Source organism: Sminthopsis crassicaudata, chromosome 6, assembly GCF_048593235.1.
Source record: "Sminthopsis crassicaudata isolate SCR6 chromosome 6, ASM4859323v1, whole genome shotgun sequence".
Taxonomy (NCBI): domain Eukaryota; kingdom Metazoa; phylum Chordata; class Mammalia; order Dasyuromorphia; family Dasyuridae; genus Sminthopsis; species Sminthopsis crassicaudata.
Genome location: NC_133622.1, coordinates 113,646,835 through 113,664,110, shown reverse-complemented (window position 1 = coordinate 113,664,110; position 17,276 = coordinate 113,646,835). Strand labels below are relative to the sequence as shown.

At 32.7% G+C, this 17,276-nt stretch overlaps 1 protein-coding gene across 8 annotated transcripts in view; it reads left to right on the top strand.

Annotated features, from left to right (window-relative positions):
• Positions 1-17,276, top strand: part of ANK2 (ankyrin 2) — a 325,566-nt gene that overhangs the window by 235,197 nt on the left and 73,093 nt on the right. For all 8 annotated transcript variants that reach the window (XM_074272626.1, XM_074272627.1, XM_074272628.1 and 5 more), the window contains exons 24-26: positions 8,328-8,472; positions 13,756-13,858; positions 15,502-15,605. In XM_074272626.1, the coding sequence (XP_074128727.1) occupies positions 8,328-8,472; positions 13,756-13,858; positions 15,502-15,605 (352 nt within the window). The remainder of the gene's footprint in view (positions 1-8,327; positions 8,473-13,755; positions 13,859-15,501; positions 15,606-17,276) is intronic.

Here is a 17,276-nt window from a genome sequence, read left to right as displayed (position 1 = left end):
AGTGATAAGCTATCTAGAGAATTTTAAAATATCTTATTCTTAGCAAATAGGCTAATGACTAGTAAAGTAGGAAGAACAATTTGTAAAGCTGGTGTTAGCTTGATTTTCCCTTGAAACTAAATAATGTCCACTTATTGATCTTGAGTAAGTTTCTCATTTCCAAAAGGAAAAAAAGAAATGAAAGGAATAAGAATAGGAGTGGTCAGAAACAGGAAAGGTAAGGAGTACATTATCACTAAAGATAAGAAAATTGGGAGATTTCCAAGTAGAAAGGCATCATCAACTCTGTCAGATGCTACACATTGTTCAGAGGAAGAGGGCTAAGAAAAGGCCTTTGGGTTTGGGCATTTAGAAGGCAATTGGCAGTTAAATGACATTGTGGATAGTATCATGTCAGGAAGACATGAGTTCAAATATTGTCTCAGACATTGACCAGCTGTGTGACTTTGGAGTGCTCACTTAATGAACGTCTCTGAGTCTCAATTTCATTTGTAAAATTTGGCAAATACTACTGATCCTATTGGGTTATCAGTATCAAATTAGATAATATTTATAAAGTGCTTTGCAAACTTTAGGAGTTATTGTCGTCGTCATCATCATCATTGTTATTAGTGATCTTTATGGGAACAGCTATAATAGAGCAGTCATGGAATGAGGATGGAACTCAGTTTGCAAAAAAAGTGAGTTTAAAAAGAATGTAGACACTTGAAGATGAAAGAAAAGGAAGAACATCTATAACATGATATGAAGATAGACTAGGGATTAAAAACACATACACACACACACACCAAAAAAACAAACAAACAAACCAAAAAAAAAAAAACCTTGAGATTAACCTGATACTGAAGGAAGCCCCTGTTGCTGCTATAAACCCCAGCTCTGTGTCTATACTCAGGGATTTTTAAAAACTTCATTAGTAATTTCAGTGAGCGACACATTACAGTGAATTAGACAGGGCAGAGGTGTGTAGTAAGGGTACCTGATTTTTATATGTTACTTAATGGGAAACAAAGTCAGCAGCACCATCAGTTGGCCATTGATGAGAAAATTTAGGCCCAGAGAAATAAGGTGACTTACAGTCAACATAGCCAGGAATGATATCTTTTAATTTTAAAATTAAAGTTTATCAAGCTTACTACTTTAAAATAAAATAGAAAAAAAAAGTTTAAATATTTATCTGCGATGCAATGTGCTTATTAGATCATAATATTAGAGATTTGGGGCTGAAAAGGACCTCAGAGGTTATCAATTAAACCTTTGTAGATGAGGAAATTAAGATCCAAATTTAATTTATATAAGAGCACAATGCAACAAGTGTAAAACCATTTTGGATAGGTCTACGCAGCGATATTTTGAATGGAACAAACATGGTATGTGATAAATAGATCCTAATTTCCTTATCTGTAATCTGCTTGATCTAGAGGAAGGGATTTTAACTCAGGATCTGTGAATTTGCTTTTTAAAATATTCTGATAACTATTTCAATACTAAGTGGATTTCTATATAATCCCATGCATTTTGGACTTTTAAAAAACATTATTCTGCATAGGAGTTCATATTTTACATAAGACTTCTAAACAGGTGACAAAAAAGAGATTTTAAGGTCTGGATACTAGTGAAGAGAAGCATGGGGTCTTGGAGTGGGGTTGGGGGAGTAGGAGATTTAGAATCAGAGACCCTGGGTTTGAAACCTTGTCCTGACACTTCTTAACTATGTGACTAAGACAGTTAAATTCAATTCCTTCATCTAGAAAATGAAAGGACTGGAATTGATTTTCTAAAGTCCTTTTGAATCTTAGAAATCTATGAATGAGTGTATGTATTATATGTATACTTATATATATCTGTGTCTGATTTAATATATCTGGCTAAATTCCAAAAGCATATGTAATATAAACAATCCCTTCAAAGATAACCTATAGGGCAGCTAGGTGGTGCAGTGGATAGAGCACCAGCCCTGAATTCAGGAGGACCTGAGTTCAAATGTGGTCTCAGACACTTAACACTTCCTAGCTGTGTGACCCTGGGCAAGTCACTTAACCCCAGCCTCAAAAAAAAAACCCAAAAAGACAAAGATAACCTATATATACCATACCTCTGTTCTCTTCATTGTAAAAGAAGCATATGTTTAGAAAGAGTGATAAAATGGGGATCAAGAGATCTAGTTTTAGTCAGATCTCTGATATGTAGGTCCAATAAAGGTAATAGTCTTATAAAATACTAAAATACACATTTTATCTGTTATTATAAATAATTTATATTATATATATTTATATTTGTAATGAAAATAATACAGTGATAGCAGCATAATCATTTAAGTAATAAATTCTCTTAGAGCCCAATTTCAGGAAAGTCTTGTCATACTTTATTTCTTCCTTTCAGGCTACCTCCACTCATCCAATCATCACTGAGCATTTGTCCTTTTTTTCCTCTTATCTCTCTTGTATTTGTGTTTTATCTTTTGATTAAATGATAAATGCAAATGTTCTGCTCATAAGTAAAAGAATGAATGCATTTTATAACCACAAAATACTCCATACATGTGGACTAGTGTTATTATATTTATTGATGTCGTTCAGTTGTTCAGATATATCCAACTCTTTGTGATCTTGTGGTCAAAGGGGTGACCAATAATGTCTTTGGCATTTTCTTGCCAAAGTGGTTTGTCATTTCCTTCTCCAGTGGATTAAGGCAAACAAGGCTTAAGTGACCTGTTTAGGGTAACACAGGTAGTGAGTGTCTGAAGCGAGATTTAAAGTCAGGTCTTCCTGACCGTAGGCCCATTGTTCTATCCTCTGAACCACTTAGCTTTCTCCTTTTATTGTGCTATTCCTAGTTAAAGCAAGCTGAGAAAGCATTTCTTGCCTGTGATTCTTATTTTTTAAAGTAGCAAAGAAAAAACTTTTCTTGGAATTGGTAAAAGTACTCATGGTGACATAGCAAACATAAATTTGATGCTTAGAATTTCAGGTTGCTAAGAGACAGAATAAATGGTAAATTTTGAAATAACTTTAATGAAAACAGTGGTGCAGACTAAATCAGTCTTCCTTGGTGAAAATATATAATAATTCCATATTCATTAATATTATTATTATAAACTTTATAGGTTTAAAAAAAACACTTTAAATATATACATTATTTCAGTTGATTCTCAGAAAAACCCTATGAAGTGAGTTCTATTATTGTCCTCACTTTACAAATTTTACATTCATAGGAAATTAAGGATGGGAAGGTTAAGTGACTTGTCCCAGATTAGTAAATGTCTGAGATAATATACACGCTTACATTTTTGTGATTCCTAGTTAGTCACTCTATTAGGCACTACATGAAAAATACAAGTAATTGCATAAGTTTGAAGTACTGAAAATTAAATTAGCAGTTCCTGAAATCTTCAGGCTTCATCTTCCCAACGCTCCCCTACACTTAAAGATCCCTATGAGATTTCCTACAGTTTTGCTATTAAGTGAATCAAACCAGCTTTCCATTTTTCTTGTAATGCTAATTTAATAGTGCTAGCGTACAATATTAAATGTCTTGCCCATTTCAAAATTATATGGCATTTATATTGAAATAAGAAATGTCATAAACTAGACTCCAACAAACTGTTTTAATGGTTTCATTATATATAACAGTGACTCATAAAACCAGAAATTGTTAAAGTTGAAAGGAACTTGAGATAATCTAATTCTACATCCCCATTTTATAGATAAAGATGTGAAGTCCATAGGCTAAGTGACTTGCCTAAGATCACACAATTCACCAACAGAGAGAGCTGGGGCTGGAATTATATACTGATGAGAGTTAGTAATTTCCATACTTCTCTTACTTTATTTGTTTTTGAAGTTACTAGAAACGAGAGCTTCAGAATCAAATAGTTGTCCCATCAAAAAGTTTCACAGAATTCTTGTTTTTGAAGTTACTAGAAACGAGAGCTTCAGAATCAAATAGTTGTCCCATCAAAAAGTTTCACAGAATTCTGGCAAGTAGTGCCAGAAGGGAAATTATTTAGTATTTCCAAAATGTGAAGTAAAAAGGAAGTTAGGGGGTACAGTGGATAGAGTATGGGCTCTGGAGTCAAGAATATTTTTCTTCCTAAGTTCAAATCTGGCCTCAGACACTTTCTAGCTGGGGTAGCTCTGGACAAGTCACTTAATCTTGTTTGCCTCTGTTTCCTCATCTGTAAAGCGAGCTGGAGAAAGAAATGGCAAAGCATTCCAGTGTCTTTGCCAAGAAAATCCCAAATGGGACTATAAAGAGTTGGATGTAGCTGGAAAATGACTCAACAATAACAAAAAGTGGAGTAAAGGGGATTTAATTGGATCCTAAAAGTTCAAACATTTTATTTGAAGGACATTTGATAATCCTCTTCCTATACTTCTAAATTAAATCAGAGGATGTCATAAAGTCTTATTTAATTGTTAGCTTTCATGAATGATTTTCTCAAAAAAAATTTTATGCCACAAATTATGGATCCCATGTAAGGACATGCCAATTTGTACATACTGGGTATGTGTATTCACATACAGAGATACTATATCTGTCTGTCTCTTTGCTATTGTTGGTCTACAATACGCGAAATTTTTTTTGTGTCTATTTTATTTCCTTACATGACTTACAGCTGTTGAAGGAAGCAAGGAATACATCATCTTTGTTTCCCTCCTTTCATCCAATGCTTAACAAAGTTCTCTGCCCACAAGATAGAGTTTTTGGATGACAAGCATATTAAAGGAACTGTAGTAACAGAGATGTGGGTGATTGTCTCTATTATTTGACAATTGAATAATCCTTTTCTTGTTTGATATTTCATTCTCTTAAAATAAAATTATTAAAAAACAAATTTAAAAATATAAAATTAATTTAAAATTTAAATTAACTATAATTAAGAATAAATTAATAAAAATAAATGTAAAAACAATGTTTTTAAAAATAAAAATGTTCATTCTCTTAAAATAAGAAATAAGGCACTGCTGCTCACTCATTAATTTCTTAGAATTATTTAACATATCAGACAGGTGACTGAGTAGCAAAGCATATTTAACATATGTTACTACAAATGTAAGCAATTAGTTTTTTCAGCACAAACTGTTTAGTGTTGTTGTTGTTTTTTTTAAGTTGCTAGTGATCAAAGCTTTGAGTTTCTAGTAATCAAAGGGACAGTTGTTGAAAGATATGTGTCATTTTTCTCCTTTGATGTTCAATCATAAAATAAGAGTTAGACTGAGAGTTAGACTCATGGGTCTACCAAAAGGCAATGAAGAGATGAATAGACTGCTGCATATGTTCCAAAGTGACATAAAAAATGGATACATTTAGTAAATGAGATGGGTGAGTCATCAGTAAAAATGAGAGAAGTTTTGTGAACTCTAGTCAGTACTAGCACCAAGCTATATCTGAAGAAAACTGCCCACCACGTTGTATGGACTCTTTGTTGAAAATTTATGAATGGCTAAAATCCCTGTGATGAGAGGGGGTACTAACGTTGTAATTTTGCACCATTGGAGGGCAATAGCAGATCCATTCAAATACTGAAATTGTGATCTCCCATTAGACATAGCAGAAGGGGTGCTAAAAGAATGCTGGATTTCAGCCAAGACACTTATTTTACATTCACTGTGAGATGATGGGCAAGATATTTCTCCTGTCTGAGCCTCAATTTCTTCATCTGTAAAATAGAGGATAATGATGGCTCAATATCATTTTTAAACTGTGGTGCCCCAAACTGAAAACAATGCTTCAGATGACAGCTAATGAAAGTAATGTAAAGAATATGGAGAGTATATTATTTATCGTCGTGAAAGCCATTTTCCTCTTAAGGAAACCAAGATCTCATTTGTTTTCCTGACTGAGATTGTTCTTGAAGTCCACTAAAATTTTGATGTTTCTCTGTTTCTGTCTTTGTCTCTCTCTGTCTCTCACTCTCTCTCTCTGCTTCTCTCTCTTTGTATATGTCTCTCTGTTTCTCTCTGGTTGTCTATCTTTCTATCTCTGTGTCTGTTTGCCTATCTCTCTGTCTCCATACTTTCCCTATCTGATACTTTTGAAGCTAATTTTGATACCCAAGTGCTAAAGTATTGTTAGTCATTTTGTTCTTCTTTCTTTGCAGAAAAAATGAAAGAGTTAAATTATAATCTTTTTTTCCTTTTGTCAGTTATCATTGTTTCATCCATTGTTAAGCAAATGTCCTATTCCTTCTTTGATACTTATCCCAGAACAAAAAACTCTTTTTGTCATCTTTTAATTCATCCTACATTTTAGCATTCCTTACACTCTTTGACAATTCCTAGACTTTTTGAAGGATGAAATTATCAATAAGGCAAATCAGAAGGGCTATTAACTACTCTACTTGATATAGATAACTCTAAGAGACAACAAGAAAATTAAAGTCATTCATAATTATTATAATACTCTTTTATATCAGATTTATAATTTGTTTTCTGAACTCTTCATCTATTTTTTCTTTTTGTCCAGGTGGACTGTACTACAATTACAATATCATTTCTGTTTTTCTTTTCACCTACATCTTCCCTGAGATTTCTCCCTTTCAAGCATATATTGCTACAATATATGTTAGGAGGGTATATATGGAAGAATAAAATAAAGAATAAAAATGTTATCATATTTAAGACATGGATAGAAATAATTATCGTAAAAGGTATCATGTGAAAATGCAACAAAAAAATTTCAGAGGAAAAATGGACTTCTGATTAGAAAAAAATTAGGAAAGTTTCATTAAATGAGGTAGCATTTGAATTGGGTCTTAAAGGATAGATAAAAATGACACATGAAGAACTGACTGGGACAGGGGGAGGGAGAGATAGCACCGATTAGATCACATTTCCAAAATTATGAATAGTCTAAAATGTAGTGAATTATGAAGGATTAGAGAGTGGTAGGAGATATATGTGGAAAACCAAGTTGTGGCTAAGCTGTGGGAAGAGTCTGGTAGAATAAATTGCCAAAAGTAAAAAAAAAAAAAAACAACAAAAACAACAACAACAACAAAAAAAAATGGTGCTTTTTAAAAGAATCTCACTATAAAATAAGAAACTGTTAGGAATTTTAAAAAGAAAGCAGCATATAGCTAGAAATAGAAGATAAGTCTACCTGAAACATAAAGAAAAAACTAATTTCAATAGAGTGCGCAAGAAATTAATTTCATTCCCTTATTGTCACCATAGTAGAGATTTGTATCTGAATTTCTTTTTAAAAAATACTAAAGGAAATGTTTTGTGTTTGTTAAGATAATTTAATTTTGGAGATGATTTTTAAACATTTCAACATTAGGAAATGTTACCACCCCATCCCCGTTCCCCACTCAGTTTGGCTAACCTCATAATCCCATCCATTCCCAAAAGAGAAAAAAAGAAACAATGTTTTATCCAATTAGAGAACTATTATACCTAAAATAGATTCTGAACTAAAAGCTATGTCTCTTCTATTGCTAGTACAGAAGGGTATGGCTGTCTGCAGTTGGCTAATGGCCTACATAGTAGCATGACTAAATGATTCCAGACACCATAGTCCCATCAAACATGCCTGATCTTCATTCATCAATCATTACAGTTTTTGATACAGACAGTTGCTAGGAGATTGTCTTGCAATTACTTTGGCTTTTGATGCCTTGGTCTCTTCAGCCCTTTCTATTGGCTACCAAGAAAGTTTCTTGCTTTCAGCTCTCCTTAACACCATCCAAAATCTGAAGTCAGTTGATGAACTCTGGAAAAAGCACACTGTAGCAGAGTACCTACTATGTTATTCTTGAATAGGGGCAGTTGGTAGCACAATGGTTAGAATGCTAAGCCAGGAATCAAGAAGTCCTGAGTTCTAATGTGATCTCAGAAAATAGCTGTGTGATCCCTAGGAAAGTCACTTAAGGTTTTTTGTTTTGTTTTGTTTTGTTTTGTTTTGTTTTGAATTTCTCAGTTTCCTCAACAGTAAAAAGGATGTAATGTCACCCACCTTGTAGACATAAGAAATGGCATACAGGGAAAATTGACAGGGTGTGTAATCAGTAATTTAACTGGTAGATTGGATGAATGGTAATACCATCAACAAAAATAAAATAAAAGGAATAGGTTTATGGAGAAGTCTTTTCATTTATACATCTCTGTGTGTGTGTGTGTGTGTGTGTGTGTGTGTGTGTGTGTGTGTGTGTGTGTGTGTGTGTGTGTATGTGTGGTTTTCTTTTTCCTGGTATGCAGTGTTGCATTGGTAGAAATGTCTTTACACACTTACACTCTCAATCTAGCTGGTATATCATCATGTGTTCTATTCACTAGTCATTTAACAATAAAGTATTAATTCTGTTTTTGTTTAATTATTTCAAGGTGAGGATACCATGACAGGAGATGGTGGGGAATACTTGAGACCTGAAGATCTGAAAGAACTGGGTGATGATTCTTTGCCCAGCAGCCAGTTCCTTGATGGTATGAGTTACCTGAGATACAGCTTAGAGGGAGGACGATCAGACAGGTATTTCCCTAAAGCACCTATTTACAATTCCAAAAGCAAGTGTTCATTTAATAATTAATAACCCAGGCTGTCTACCAGTGCTGCCCACAAGTTTTTCCTCAGTTTCAGCTATTCTTTCCCTTAGCAAAATAAAGCAGATTTGGGAGGATCATTAGATGTTATTACATGTTGATGTTTTGTTAATATTAATTTCCTTGGCTTTTTACTATTTTCATGATTTGTTTGATGATAACTATATTTTATATATATATGTATATATATTGAAGGTTAACTATCAAGAAAAAATAAGTTCTAGAAGGAGATTTAGTAGTAGCTCTCCCCAATAGGGAAACCGGAACATCAATTCCAGAAGAGTCTAACTTTGATGCATAAACTGGGTAAAACTTGAGATTTTATATGCCAATGGAAATATAAATATCTATATGTATACATCTGAAAAGAGAGGAAGAAGTGTATAAAGATCTCTGTATCACTATGTAGGTATATATGTGTGTATGTATATATATATATATGTGTATATATATATATATATATATAAATGTATGTCTGTATACACACAAACATATGTAAGTGATATCTTTTAGTAAGCCAACTGTAGTAATTGAAGTTTATTATTGTTTGAGACACATCAATTAAGAACATTATCCTCATAACTGATCAAAAATATATCTGCTAACACTAAATCTATTATCATCAATGTAGAAAAGTGAATATTGCTAAATTCTAATGTTTGTTTTAGTTTTATTGATTTTAGAACAAAGTCTTTTAGAAGTTCATTCATTTTTGTTCAGCATATTTAATCAAGAACTTTATGTATAGGGGTAGCTAAGGTGGTGCAGTGGATAGAGCACCAGCCCTGAATTCAGGAGGACCCGAGTTCAAATCTGGTCTCAGACACCTAACACTTCCTAGCTGTGTGACCCTGGGCAAGTCACTTAACCAAACTCAGCAAAAAAAACCAAACAAACAACAAAAAAAAACTTTATGTATAGTATGTAACAAAACCCAATTCCAAATGGCTAAGTAAGTGCCTTCAGAGTCTGGGTTGTATCACTGACTATTAACCCAGTTTTTATTCTGATACTTTTGATCTATCCTTTAAAAAAACAAGATTTAAAAAGCCACTTATAAGCAGATGTTGATGATTTGATTCTTCTATGTTTACCTTTACCTTGGGCTCTTTGCAAGAATGTATGGTTATCTGTTGCTTTTTTCATTTCAAAGTACGTAGGTGAGAATGGTTTTAGACTAATGATTTAAAGACCATCTCTAAAATGGGAAGAATAGTTCGATATGTCCTTTTAAATCGAACGTTGTCAGATAGCACATAAAATAAAGGAGAAGAAGAAAGAAAACGAAAGCCTCTTTCCAGACTCTCACTGTCATTTTTAGAATGCTAATGTATCTGGGACTTCAGAGAGGGAGTTAAAGGAGCAGTCATGTTTTCTTTTCTTTCCTTCACAATTTAGGCAAAGTAACCATTTTCTTTTTTATTATTTCTCTCCTCTTCCATTTCTTTCCCCCCTTGTATTTGTCTTTTTTCTTTATTGGGTATACTTTTATAGCACCATACCCGGGTAGGTATTATATGGCATGAAAACATCTACCCAGATACTATCATGCTACCCCTCTCCATTGCTCATTTGCTTTGTGGACCTGCTGGTGTGGCTTGTACCCTGGAATTATGGATTTGATTTTTAAAACGTATTCAAAAGTAACCATTCACCTGACAAAACAACATTAAAAATTCAGGAAAGAAATTCTGGATGGGTGTGTGTAATAAGATCCCAGAGTCAGAATTCTAGACTCTCTTATAGCACCACCTTGTGGGTGAAATGAAGCAATCTTGATATCCAAGAGAAGGGAACAAAACCTGCCAATACACACATACAGAAAAGAAAAAAGATTAGGATCTCTATAAAGAACATAGTTTATTAGTCTTGCAATTTCTATTCCTTTTCGTAAACTTATTGACATTCATTTTTACCACGATCCTAATTTAAACAGTAGATGAGAAAAAAGGTATTTGCATAGATAGCTGAAGTAAGTAGTAGATGCAAAATGAAAAAAAAAAAAATTCCCTCTAAGTATTTTCTGTGTGGTTCTAAAACATACGAGGTACTTTGAAAAAAAAATGCTTAATTCCTAAATGATAGTTGTCTTCTTCAATTGTTAACTCATTGGAGACATTTTTACTAGTCATTACTGGCATTACAAAGCATTGTGTTGACAGACACAGATAAAGTGTCTCAAAAACCTAGACAGACACGTATGGCCTAAAAGACCAGTGGTCCGTTAGTATTTTATGATTTTTGTTATTTTCATTAGGTATTGTGACATGCATAGAAAGTGGTTACCCTCTTGCAGTGTGTTGTAAAATATTGCATGGCTCTCTCTGTAAATTTACTCGATATTTAAAACTGGAGTAGGGAACCTCTAGTCCAGGCACTTAAGACATGCAGTCTCTATTGCTGCCCTCCAGAAACCTATTCAGAATAAAATCTTTGGTGACTAGAAGAATATGTCGAAACTAGTTGTTTCAGAAACATTCTTAGTGTCTCTTCCCTCCTTTCTTTCCTCAGTAGTCTTCTTCTGCTCTCCCTAATATGAAACTTCTTCTTTCATTTCCATTTTTATTTCTCTTTTCTGTCTCATTCTTCTCCTCCCACATCCTCTCTATGGTTGTCTTTATTTCTCCCTTTCTTATCTATTTATGTCTCCTTTCCTCCCACTTCTTCCCCTTTTTTTCTTCTTTCTTCCCACCTCTCTATCTCTAACCTAGAAATGATATTAAAGAGATACACTTTAAAATACACTTTAAATATTATTAATATAACTATATTATTATATGGCACGAATATCATATTTTTAAAAATACTAATTGTATTAATGAAAAAGAAGTTGTATGTTTTAAATTAAATGTTTGAAATATTTTTCAAGGGAAAGACATATTTAAGATTAAATGATCTGTGTGCCTTTCAATTAAGTTTTTGCTAAGGGTTAGTACTACTTGAGAAAAAAATGGTTCCCTACCCCTGGTTTAAATAATTAAGGAAAAGCAAAAGAAAAATTTATTAAAAAAAAAGTCATGAGGAATGTGGTCTTTAACTGCTTCTTAATTTTAAGGACAGGAATGGATAATATTTATGTGTTTTAACTTGATTATCTGCTGTTAAAATTTTAATAGCAGCACAAATAATATATTTTGCTATCATACCTAAATACATAAAATCTTGATGATTGTTCTTTTTTTTTTTTTTTTTTTGGACATACAAAGTAAACTATTAATTATCTATGCTAATAAAGAGCAATTAGGCAATGCAGTGGATAGAATGCTGGATCTGGAGTAAAGCACACCTGAGTTCAAATTTGACCTTGAATATTTATAATTGCATGATCCTGGGCAAGTAACTTAATCATGTTAGTTTCCTCATTTTAAAAATTAACTAGAGGAGGAAATGGCAAACCATTTCATTGTTTCTCTGCTAAGAAAACCCCAAATGGAGTCACAAAGATTCAGACATGATTCAAGTAACAGAAAAAGAAACATAAATAAAAGAATAATACAAAACCACAATTTCTGAACTATTTAGATTTAGATTTAGTATGAGCTTCTTAGAAATCCACAAAGTCAGATATTCTCAAGCTCCAGCTAACTTTAAAATCAAGTTCTTTGCTACTGGACCCAGAGCCCAGCTAGGAAATATCTAGAGAGGCTTCAGATCACGGTAGGTTAATGCTAAGGCATTAACAATATCATTGATTGTTAGTTGACCCCTATGTTTGTTAGAATCTTTAAAAAGATGCAGATAAATAGATGGCATATATATTTGGATGTAGTATTCTTAGTGTGAAGTGCTATACTTTCTAAGAAGCATGCTCTTATAGCATGTTTTACTTAATTTCAATCATTGCTACTAATAAAATAATGTCCACTCATTCAAAGTAAATGGAGTCTCAATGTTAGAGGTTCTAAGAGGCAATATGACTAATGGATAGGGATGCCTGGCTTCAAGGTAAAGAAAAGCTTGAGTTCCTTCCTTTGATACATACTGAATGGATAAGCAAATAACTTTAATCTCTCGTTGCCCCAGATAATTTATACTGTTCCTTACAGAATACTTATTTATCTGATCTAACAGAGGGAGTTTCCTTATTGAGAGTTCTCTACACTAGTAAAATTGCAGGTCTAGTCCCTTACAACTTCCATCTTCCCAAAATGGATATGCAACTTTGTGAATCTATCTCCTTTCAAAAAACTTTAAAATGAGTTTTTTGTGCTGATATTAAAATGTATTAAACCACACATGATAGTAGAGATCAAATGAATTATAACTTTGCGTATTACATACAATAAAAGTCAAAACCTTTTAAAAAATGGAAAACATTGATTATTCAGATCTTGAAAGTCCATTCTGCAGTCAAGACCCATTCTTGTTTGATATCCATAGGTGTTTGATTGTTTTTATTATGAATGGCAGATGTCATGTGTATGATCCTGAGCTTAGAAATAGCTTTCTATGTTCTTTTGTCTCTGATTGTTTCAGCTACTAGCATTACTAAGGTCAGCACAAACAGTGCATACAAAAAAGAACAGGGCTTTCCTTTTCAAAAAACTGGAAACTCCCAAGAAAAACTCCATTTCTGCAGGAGGCATGCAGATGGCCAGAATTCACTATTGTGTACCTTCCAGGGGAGAGCAAGCACCAACCTTTCATTGGTTGGACCATTCATATGTTCAGAAATACTGACAGAATGAGTGAAAATGAAATATGTTTAGAAACTTTACTTTCACTTTGGCCTTTTCTCCAGAGGAATGATGATTATGATCCTAACTACCCCCATCCCATCCCCTCCCTGGCTAAATTACAGTGAGATTAACATCATTACCTCTTTTAGGAGTCCATAGAGGAATGATTCCTATTTTTTATGTTCCTCATATGGGTAGTAAATGAAGCCAAATGGCTGTTTTAAATATTTTTATGTAGAAAAGGAATCTGATTGAGGACCAAGTTTTAACTTGGATTCTCTCCAACTTTTTCCATTGAATGATAACTAGTCAATTATTTTGCTCTTGCTCTCTGGGAAAAAAATAAAGTTAGTGTTACAATTGTAAGGTTTTTTATTTTTCTCCCTTGGTCACTTTTTATGCCCCTCCTGGAAGTTACATCATCAGCTAATAGCATGCTTTTTTTTCACTCTCCCTGCTCTGCCTACCATCTCTTCCTTACAAAACTGCTACTGCTGCTGACTTATGACCATGACTTCCTGCCAACCTACCAGCCTTCGCTCCTTCAGTTCAGACAGGTCCCACACCCTGAGCCATGCCTCCTATATGAGGGATAGTGCCATGATTGATGAGACAGTCGTGATCCCTAGCCACCAGGTATGTAAGGTATTTTTCCTTTTATTTTATTGCTCAATGGTAAGACTGTATTTGCATGTTGTTTATTAATAGAAATATGCTGAAGATCTTTAATCATTTTCTAAATAATATATTAATTTGAATTCATTTGGCAAAGCAACAAGTCAGTATTTTGAATTTAGAACAGAAATTAATCAGGAGAGATGGATTCATCTCTAACTCTGATCTTGGACAAGTCACTTGATTTCTCCAGATCTCAGTTTTTTCATTTGGAATTAGAAAACATGTGCATGATAAGTTTAATCTGCATTTTATCCATCACTTTCTCATAACTACATAACTTTGCTGATTTTCAAAATATAAACGTTTTCACTGAAAATGTCACATTTGGCTCTCCCCCCTGACACATCACTAAATGGAATAGATGATTATGAACATCCTTTCTAATTCAAAAAAAAATATATATATATATAAATCTACAAAAATGTATATTTTTCATATTTTTTCAACTGATCAGAGATTTTTGATTAAAATAGACTAATAAAATCATTCTCAACCACCTTCAAATTACATTGCAGTATTACAAAAGATACAGAGAACAGCAGTTTCCTTGTGTAGTAAGAGGAAATCCTCACTTCATCTATATGGTCAGATGAAGATGAATGATCAATTTAAATTAGGTCAGTCTCCATAAATCTATACTTTTAGATATTAGAAGAGAGATTGTTCATATTTATCTGCATAAATGTCACTTATTTCCCAGGATAATGTAAATTCTTTTTTCTTCTTTTTTTTTAAAAGTTCTGAATTTAACCACCAAATAAAATGTCTACTTCCTTATACTGTATAGAACAAAAATATAGTCTCATCAGGAAATCTATATTATATAAAACTTTTTTTTTTCATTTTAAAGAAGCAATAAATTTAGCATCTAACTTTCAAAGGTGTCTTGTTGGTCTGGGATTCCTTCTGGCTTTCTTTCAGTTCTCTTCCTTTAAGGGAAATTGTTTGGACCCTAAACCTACCTTCTCTCTCTTCCCCACATTAATCTAGCAAATGGGGGAAAAAGAAGAAAACAAGTATAACAAATACACACAATCAAGAAAAGAAATTCCCTCACTGGGTATTTCCAAAAGTATATGTATAATTCTCCATCTTGAGCCTGTTAGATTCAGATTGCATGATAATTGAATTGATAATTGAATTGATCAGAATTCTTAAGTCTTTCAAAATAACTTTTCTTCACACTACTGTTATTTCATAAATTGTTTGTCTTGTTCTGCTCACTTTACTCTGCATCAATTCATTTGTCTTCCCAGGTTTCTCTAAAAAATGTTTCATCATTTTTTTATGGCCCAGTAATTATGTCTAAATTCTAATAGGGCAGGGGATATATCATTTGTCAAGGATCACTCCTCAATGACTGTCACAGAGTCTTCTTCATAATAAGCATTTAATAAATACTTGTTGAATTGATCCTAGTATCTCTAATCTGAATTCTATTTTAATTATTAGATAACCAATCTGAAAGAATTTTCTGGCCAATTATCTTTGGATATTTCTTTGTAGATATTAGATATAAATAGTTGCATAGAATAATATGAGCTATAATTATTTTTAACTGAAAGTATAGATTTTTATTAAATATTATTCTTTGTATCTAGGTATCAACTTTGGCCAAGGAGGCAGAAAGGACTTCTTATCGTCTCAGCTGGGGTACTGACCATTTAGATAATGTGGCCCTTTCTTCCAGTCCAATTCATTCTGGGTGTGTAAATCATTTTTATCTATCCAAACTAAGAGGTAAAAAAATATATGAGGATGTGCAGTTTCAAGTGGTTTTAGCTAATATCTAATCTTAATGTTGAGTTGACCTTTGATTTTTAAAATTCCTTTAAAAGGGGATTCCTTGAAGAGATTACCTCTTATTTAAGTATCTTTGAATTATTATTTGATTTATAAAAATTAAAATATGTAAATATTGAAAGACAAGATCAATAATATAAGGTGAAGTTCATCTTCAGCTACTTATTTTCATTCAGCCAATTAATTTCCAAGTAGAGATAATGTCATCCATTGGAATGTAAGTTTCTTATGAATAAGAATTATTTGTTCTTTTATTTCTAGAACCATGCACAATGCCTAGCACAGGACAGGTGCTTAATGAATGCTTGTTGATTGATTAATTAATTTGTATTGAATTTTCATCTCAATAAATAAGGAAATGGGAATGATATTAACATGTTAAAAGATGGGGAACTGAAGTTAGATTTTAATCAAAAGATATTTGAACTTTATAGAGTATTGAGGAGCAAAATTGGAATATAAGCTATGGATCAATAAAATGTATCTTAAAACACTTTTCTAATACGTTTTAACTCAAAGTTTGGTAGGTGATAACTTTGAACATGAATATTAAATAGATAAATATATAATCCAAAGTTTTCTCTTTTAATTTATTCATGAAAAAGCTACTAAAATTCATGATTTCCTCATGAAATATTTAGCTTTGAATATTAAATTTGATCCTCATTTTCAGCAACCCAATTAGATTTGTCTTCCAACCTAAAATCTTTCATTTCTCTGCAAATACAAAAAACAAATAAACAAAAAAACTAAAACAACAACAAAAACATTGGGAGTCTTAGAAACTAAAATATTTGGGTAGTATTAGTAATAACACATTTATATAGTATCTTATAATTAAAAAGCCCTTTAAAGCCTAATTTAATTATCACATGAGTAGGGCAAGTCAGGTTTTACTGTCCCTATTTCATAGACCCAGAATAGTAACATTTGAAGCAAGTAGGCAATACAGTGGTTAGAGACACTTTATCTGGAAATGATCAAATACATTCTTATTCCTTTATACTAGCAGAGTGACCAAATTATCTAATTGCCGCCTCTCTTTTCCTCATCTGTAAAATGAGGATAATAAAGCACTTGGTTGTTGAAAATAAAATGAGATAATTATGGTAAAGTACTTTGCTAACGTTAAAGCTATCATTATTTTTACTCCATTACTATCAATACTATTACTGTGTTTTAGTACAGTTGGGTGTTAACATCCAGAAAATTTGACTCTTAATTCGAGTAGTTTGTTACTGAATATCAACAATCTACAAAAATCTTAGTTGAGACAGTGAAGTTTGATTCAAGAAAAACCCTTTGACATTTAAAAAAAAACCCAGTGATGATTATCCACTGTCCAAAATGATTCTTTATTCAGGAAAAAATGTAGGGGAAATTTTCTTTAAATTAGTGGTAGCCCAAGGGGGCAGCTAGGTGGTACAGTGGAGAGATCACCAGTTCTGAAGTCAGGAGAGGCTGAGTTCAAAATCTGGTCTCAGACACTTAAAACTTCCTAGCTGTGTGACCCTGGGCAAATCACTTAACTCTAATTGCCTCAGCAAATAATAATAATAATAATAATAATAAT